Raw genomic sequence first — 8,306 nt, 5'->3', positions numbered from 1 at the left:
GAGAGAGAGAGAGAGAGAGAGAGAGAGAGAGAGAGAGAGAGAGAGAGAGAGAGAGTGTGTGTGTGTGTGTGTGTGCGCGTGTGTTTGTGTGTACGTGTGTGCTTAACATGAAAAAGCTCTTAGAATTAGAAACAATGATGTTTCCTGTGAAGAAATCATCTGCCATCGCTGCACTTTCAAAAACAAGTGGGATAAAAATATTCTTTACTTGGGTTAACAATAGGTAAATAGGAAGAAAATATGAAAATAAAAAAACACTTGATTGGATTTTTGATGTAATAATTAGATAATGTAACTATAATGGCAAAGGATTCTTATTCAGCAGTAATAGTTTCTATACAACCCCTTCCCATCCATGATTACAGCTAGTGTTTACTCTCATTCCAGTTATGATAGCTGTAATATACATACAGCATTCATCACATTTGCTTCATATTTTCATTCAGCAAATATCATATGTGCTATATACATTACTTAATAATTCTTATAGTTTATATACATAATACCAATGAGGGAGCCTGTACATCATGTCCAACCTAGTAGAAATAGTAGCCAAATCTCCTTCAAATCATACCATATTGTTTAAAAGAAGTCACAGTGGACAATGGAGTCTCTGATATACAAAAATACAAGATAGACACAACTTGAATGTTTTTGACAATAGGTATGCTTGTTCAGGGCTGCTTGAAGGATAAACAACATCATTGACAATTATCACAGACAAGTACTGCCTACTCATAACCAGCTATAAGTAAATAGCATTTACTCCCAGTAAATAAATCAACTTAGATTACTTACCCCAGTCTCTGAACAAACTTGAGAAGGTTCATCAGGAGATTGCTCTTTGTTTTCATCAAAAGAAACCAAACATTCAGATTCTAGTTGTTTTCCATCTTTTTCACATATGGTACTATTATCTACAAAAGAAACATTGTGACTATTGCCCACACAGTTTTTGTCTTTGATGGGTTTACTCTTAACTTTATGATCCCCATTAGTCATGTTATGTGCTGTTAAAGAGAGAAGTGAAGGTGGTGGGCGCACTTCTGCCATAGGAACCTGAGAAGCAGGATCAATACCTAGGAGTCTCATATCATCAAGATCTTCTGCTGAAAACTCTTCAGATTTGGTACTGACACCAGTAGATACTGCCATTTGTGTTTCATATTCTTGTTGGTTCAACAAAGTTCTTGCTCCTTTTTTACTTTCAGAAATAATCTTAGCTTCACTCCATTTGTTTAATTCATGTATATTAATTGATTTTTGGTCAACTGCTGGAAAAGTATACACATCAGAATTTTCAGTATCCCCAAATACATTACTTGAATTCTTATAAGCATTTACTGGTGGGGGAGGTGGGGGAGGTGCTGTTGCTAAAACATCAATTGGGAGAAGACAGTTACTAGACATTTGGGTAACAGAGACAGAAGTTGTAGATGTGTAAGATTCTGGCAAGGATTTCTGAGAAGATTTCTTATTTTCAGTATTATCAATAGATTCCTGTAGAATCGAAGTATCAGCTGATTGTCTAGAAGTGTTAATATTTGTTATTTTAATATCAGTCCTTTCTTCATCAGTTTCTATATCTGAAACGACTGGGACACTACCATGGTTATTTGAACATGTCAAGAAGTCATCAAGTGATAATTGGTTTTCAATTTCCTTGACTGGCCATACTTTCTTACCAAAACCAGCTTTAACACTTCGCTTTTTGTGTCGACCAGGCATTTTACCAACAGGTATTGAAGGTGGTAACACAGGATACTGAAGTGGCTTTATGACTGTTTTACCAGTAAGCTTAATTGCGATCTTTGACCTTTGAACAGATGATTTTGCTTGATCCAAAATTTTGTTTTTTGCAGAACTTGCCTCCAAAACTGTTACTTTCGTCTCATCTTGTTCGTTCTTTTGTTTATTTTCACAACTGGAAGATACTCCAGCTTTCTTATTACTGTTATTTTCAAAGTTTTCTTTCTGAATTTCTTCAGAAAAAATTTCAGCTGATATTTCAGAGTCAGTCTTTGTATCTTTTATTAAATCCTTTGACGAAGCTTCTGTCTCTTTATTCACTTCTAAAAATTTTTCTTTAGAATCATGTTGAATTTTTTTAAAACTATCTTTCCTTTCTTCCATTTCACTGTCTTCAGTGTTTTTCCTTTTTTCTCCTTTATCAGAAGTGAAAAACTGAAGACCTGCTGCTTTATCAAGGTTTAACCGCTTTTCATAATATGGATTTTCTTGAATGTGTTTCTGAAAAGTACATTATAGATTTATCTTTTTTTTTTCTTACAGGTAATCAGTTATGTTAAGAGTAAAGTTATGATTAAGTTAAATTCAAATCAAAGAAGGACTGAAACAAGATATGCTGAACATTATAATATGGTAAAATGAAGCAAATTTTTTTATTAAAGAAATGTTACAATTTTTAAAAACAGGATACTATGTTTCTAAATATTAAAGAAAATATGAAATGGAAAAATGTATAAAAAATTTTAAAAGAAAATCTTGAATATACAGTAAATACATGAGCTAAGGAAATGGTTAGGAATTAGCACCAACAAATTATGTGTACAGAAGAGGGAACTATCCTAGTATAGATATGTAACGAATAAATGATACCTACAAAATAGAACAATGGATATATGAGAAGAAGTAATTAAGATAGCACTAAGTGTCATAAAATAGATGTTTGTGTAATCTCAAAGATATTAAGGAAGAGTAATATTGTAGGCCCAACCAATGAAAATATAGCAAAATGGAAATTAAAGCAATGAGAATAATGATGTCAAATGATGAAACAGTATCATGTTGCTATCTTAGGATTCAGTTATCATATTCTATACAATGTCAGTTAATACCATGCAGACATTCCTTGAATATGAACATTTTTCATATCTGGACATTTTTTATGCTTTTATTTACATATAAAGATCTTTGGTTTTAAAAAAATCAGTTTTGTTTTTGTTGTTCATAACTCATAAGATGTAAACATGCGTATGTTATAACTAATATTATATTACTATATTTATCTGAAAGTGCATCAACTTAATTTAATTTGTTTTATTTGAATTTAGGCGAATTAAAACTTACTTCACAAAGCATTTCCATGGATATTCAAGAGAAAAATTTAAGCTTATACGGAAACAAAGTATGTTAAGTATGTGCAAGGACTGCATGAACAAAGTTAACATAGATTAAAGGGGACTTTTCAGTTCTCTTGTAGGCAGCCTCCCTCATGTTAGTGGCATGATAAAATGCACCCAGTCTGCATTGTAAAGTTATTAAGAGGGACGACCAAAGGGGTGAGGTAGATGGGAAGGAAGGTGCAGCAGAGGAGGGGAGGAAGGAATTAATGGAGGGGGCCACTGGGTAGAAAGAGCACTTTAATCTTATGAGAGACAAACCTCTTTAGTGCTAGTTGATGGGTGGAGAGATTGATGATGATTAAGATTTGTGGTATCAGCAGCAACAATACTAGAAATATTGTCCAGAAATAGGAAAGCCACAGACCATATGTTTCTAAAATATATGATCATACCAACCTGATAAGTTGTATTATGACTGTCACTTTTTAAGTGAGCTTCAGCACAGAGAACATCACCAGAAAATTCTTTACACAAAGTGCAATAAAAAGCATGAGTTGACATGAGAAACTCCACACCTGTAATAGATGAAAACTGTCATTTTCAAAGGAGAAAAATTAACAAAGGAAAAAGCTGGTACTACTTCGAAGATGTATTTTATAACTAATTTTGTTTTTCACGAATATATTCACACAGATTTCTGTGATTGATAAAATTATTCCAGAATCATTAACAATGAATGTAAGGTTGATGATAAAATATTTAGTTAAAGGCGTTATAAACTAGGTGAAAGGTCTCTATTTAAATGGCAAAAAAAAAAAAAAGAACAAAATACCTTTAATAGGTGCCATCTGGACTTGTCCCATCTTTGGTTTATTACTAGGATTCTTTATGGATTCAGGTAACCAAGGACGGTCATAGTGATCAAGTTTCTGGGTGAAGGAAGTTTATTAGAATTATCTTACTTAAAGACAGACAAAACACACAAATTTATAGAAAGCTTTCTGTTCCACCCCAGCCCCTAAAATTTTAGTCAAATTGTTTAGAATAAGTGATGTGAATCTTTTGTCTTATTTTCACTTTGTGTATCTTCTGTATAAAACTACCATAAATAAAATACAGTTAAATTAAATTAAAAGACATCATTATTATCATTTTGTTTTTGTATCTGGTTTGCAAGGTTCTTTGTGTGGATTATAATAACAACATGAAGGATTTCTAACTGTCAAAAGGTGATATATTTTTAGTAGACATGAGAACATGCTGATTCACTTGACACTAGCATTTTTAAATAACTATTAGTAAAACACTGACACAACTTAATCGACTATTCTCATACTCAACATGGCCTTAGGACTATGTCAGAAGCTATCGTCATTACCATTATTAGGTCATCAAGTATGAAATTTGTAAGAAAAGAAAAAAAAGTTTGCTGTTTTATAAATACAAGGGATAGTTTTATTCATCAAAGTATGCACCCATATTGTCAATACACTTTTGCCATTTCAGCGGTAGTTTGTCCAGCCCATAACTGTAAAAGCCTGGCAATCTAAAGTCAATATAATCTTGGAAGGCCTGTTCTACAGCATTGTCGGAATTAAATTTTTTTTCCTATGAAAAAGTTATCCAAATTCTGGAAGAAGTGGTAGTCAGTGGGGGCAAGATCAGGTGAGTATGGTGGATGATGGAGAACTTCCAACTCCAATTCCTGTAGTTTCACTAATGTTATTTTTGTGATGTGTGGTCTGGCGTTGTCTTGCAATAAAATAGGAGTGGATCTGTTGACTAATCTAGGCTGTTTTTTTTGGTAAGTTTCTGCATCATTTGGTCCAGTTGACTGCAGTATACTTCGGCCATGATTGATGAGCCAGGTTTAATGAAATCATAATGGATCACACCTGTACCAGACCACCAAACACACACCATCAGCTTCTTTTGATGAATTTTGCTTTTTGGACTGTGTTTTAGTGGCTCGTCTTTGTCCAACCATTGTGCTGAACATTTACGGTTGTTGTATTGGATCTATTTCTCATCACATGTTACAATTCGATTCAAAAATGATTCATTTTTGTGACAAGAAAGTAGCATAATGCAGGCTTCCATATGTTGCTGTTTCTGATTTTCACTGAGTTCATGTGGAACTCACTTATCCAACTTTTTCACTTTACCGATTTGAACTAGGTGAGTCAATATTATTTGCTTGCTAACACCAAACAACAACGATAATACACGGGCACTTTGAGATGGATCTGACTCGACGGTGGCTTTCAGTTTGTCATTATCCACCTTTGTTTCTGGTTGACCACATTGCTCATTTGTGAGGTCAAAGTTACCAGAACAAAATTTTGCAAACCAATTTGATACTGTCTGCTGTGTAATAACATTAGAATGAAATACTCCATTAATATTCCGAGCTGTCTGTGATGCTGTATTTCCAAGAAAGAACTCATATTTCAAAACTGTATGAATTTCCAACTTATCCATCTCTAAAGAAAAATAGCAAAAAACGATTTATAAATACTTTATAAAGCGCAAAATGAGGTAGAATAAAGAAATAGATGTGTCAGCTTTCTAACAAAGAATAAAGATTGTCAAAATATAATAATGGCGCAAAATGAGCAGCTCTCAAAGTTTACCATATACCTTACTACAAATTTCATACTTGACAACCTAATATTATCACTGTAATATTAGGGCATGTGGCTCAATTTGTGGCCATATGCAAATGTTAGGAGAAATAATTACTACTATTATTATGATAATTACTAGCACTATCTAGGATACTGGATTGATTTACACAAAAATATCCAAAATTACAAAGTTTGCAAAAGCCTTATTTGCAAGAGTCCTCACGATGAAAGTAGAATGTGAGAACTACATTAATAAATATTCTAAATTTGTATAAAATCATATGTATAAAGAATATGATTAGAGGTAAGATAACGCTGAATAATTTGCTTGAACAGATTTACTAAATTTATGTAAAATAAGATATGTTAAAGACTGCTGTTAACATTCAGGTGTAAGTTCCATCTAGTTAGATACCAGCTTTTTTTTTTTTATAAGCGTCCTGTTGTCTGACAGGGTTGATTTCTAGACAGCATCCACCAAGAAACAACTGTACGGAGATCTGCCTGTTTCCATTATCATAAGGGAAAGGTGCTTGCACTTTGTGGGACATTGCTAGCAAGCTAAACAAGAGCTGGCAAGTGGCCTACTGTTATGGATGCTAAAGCATGGCCATACTCAAACAGGTCATCCAAACACAACCCACATAGATCAACTCATCAGAGACACTGAATACCTCCCCAAAGATTTCCAACTAATGCAGGATTGAAATGTCCAAGCAAGCTCAACCAGATGATGAATGTAAATAAGGAAATGATTGGTGAGCTTCAGTAAAAGTATGTAAAACTAAGTTTCACTTTCATTTTATAATAGATGTAAATAAGGAAATGATTGGTGAGCTTCAGTAAAAGTATGTAAAACTAAGTTTCACTTTCGTTTGATAATAGATAGATGTAGAAATAAATAGATCTATAGTTCATGTTTTCAAATGGTTCCACAGGCACTTCAGTTTCTGTCAAGGTAACTTTATCTACTAAAATGTAAAACAAATAACTGTACCATTTTCTGATAAATCTTTTGATAGTCAACATTTACCTACAAGAACTCATGTGTGTAAGAGTAGGCATCTGATTCTTGATTTTACTTAATATCAGTTATTTTATTCTTACATAACCATTCCAGAAACTCATAATATACTTGATATATATTTGCTTAACTTACTGTTGTAGCTGTCAAATTTCCCCCAACGAACACTCCATCTTCAAACAGGGTCTGCCCACCCACTTAACATTAACAAAAAATGAGTTAAAACTTCTCTAAACAAAATCATTAAAGAACTAATATGAAGAATTTCACCTGAAAGAAATTAGAACTTAAAATGTAACATACCGCTTTATGCTTTTTTGACTGAAGATGGTGAAATAGCTCATAGATGTTTCCAGTTACCAAATTACAATGACGACACCAATGATTTCCAGGGTCAAAATATTCGTAACTCACTTTAGCTTTATTAGGCCTGGTCTCATCATTGTCAGCAGCCATATCCTGTTATATGTTAAGTATATGTTAGAAATATTAATATAAGAGCCAAATCTTTCTTCTTTTTTTAAAAAATTTTTTATGAATCCTAAAATAAAAAATTAATTAATAATAAAAAAAGACCCAGTTAAGATGATAAAAACTCTTTGCTGATAGAAAGTAAGGACTAATTAACCTAACTCTAGAGTAATTTACATGAGCCCCTTGACCCCCAACTAAACAAAACAAAATCCAATTTAATTCAAACTGTTAGAGGTTAGTACATGGAGATGATATATGAACAGAGAGAAGTCCAAAGGGAAACATTTCTGCAAAGGAAAGGAAGGTAAAAACTGTTTATTTTAGCAGCAAAAGGGGAGAAGAAAATTCATTGCTTACAAAGCTTTGGTGTTGATATAATAAGATCAGATCTCACTACTACTTTATACCTCTTCCTTTCCTTAGGTACTCTTCATCAACAACTTTGCTTTAATACAGTTCTTTATTTAAGAAATGAGGAATTATGTACATTATTTATATTTGACGGATATTTGTCCTCATCTTGTTGTTAACATAACATTTCGGCTGATATACCCTCCAGTCTTCACCAGGTGTCTTTGGGAAATTTCAAACCTGGGTTCTCATTCCTAAGGTATCTTGGGGTTAGTAGCCCACACTCTTAACCACTACGCCATATGCCCGTGCATATGGCATAGTGATTAAGAGCGTGGGCTACTAACCCCAAGATTCCAAGTTTGATTCCAGGAAGTGACCTGAATAATAATAATTAATAATAACAACATCGAAAAATACCTTAGCAATGAGAACCCAGGTTTGAAATTTTCCCAAGACACCTGGTGAAGGCTGGAGGGTATATCAGCCGAAACGTTATGTTACAGAGAGGGTCATAGCCCAACTAATTAGGGAGCGAATCAATTTAGATGAGATGCAGTTTGGGTTCGTGCCAGGTAAAAGCACTACTGATGCCTTATTTCTAGTGAGACAGTTGCAAGAGAAATACCTAGCCAAGGATAAACCTCTGTACCTGGCTTTCGTTGACATGGAGAAAGCCTTTGACAGGGTCCCCCGATCCCTTATCTGGTGGTCAATGAGGAAACTTGGGATAGAAGAATGGCT

The 8,306-nt window shown here is 33.6% G+C and overlaps 1 protein-coding gene across 2 annotated transcripts in view; it reads right to left on the bottom strand.

Moving 5' to 3' along the window:
* The window catches only part of LOC106882637 (uncharacterized), a 99,914-nt gene that overhangs the window by 55,083 nt on the left and 36,525 nt on the right, over window positions 1-8,306 (bottom strand). The window contains exons 3-6 of one of the 2 annotated variants that reach the window (XM_052971682.1): window positions 7,041-7,196; window positions 3,919-4,015; window positions 3,543-3,661; window positions 799-2,250 (exon numbers count right to left, since the gene is read on the bottom strand). In XM_052971682.1, coding sequence (XP_052827642.1) covers window positions 799-2,250; window positions 3,543-3,661; window positions 3,919-4,015; window positions 7,041-7,196 — 1,824 coding nt within the window. The remainder of the gene's footprint in view (window positions 1-798; window positions 2,251-3,542; window positions 3,662-3,918; window positions 4,016-7,040; window positions 7,197-8,306) is intronic. The other variant, XM_052971683.1, reaches the window with a different exon arrangement.

The sequence above is a fragment of the Octopus bimaculoides genome, chromosome 11, assembly GCF_001194135.2.
Source record: "Octopus bimaculoides isolate UCB-OBI-ISO-001 chromosome 11, ASM119413v2, whole genome shotgun sequence".
Lineage (NCBI taxonomy): Eukaryota > Metazoa > Mollusca > Cephalopoda > Octopoda > Octopodidae > Octopus > Octopus bimaculoides.
The sequence above is the reverse complement of the archived record's forward strand: the minus strand, read 5'-3'. Positions and strand labels throughout refer to the sequence as shown.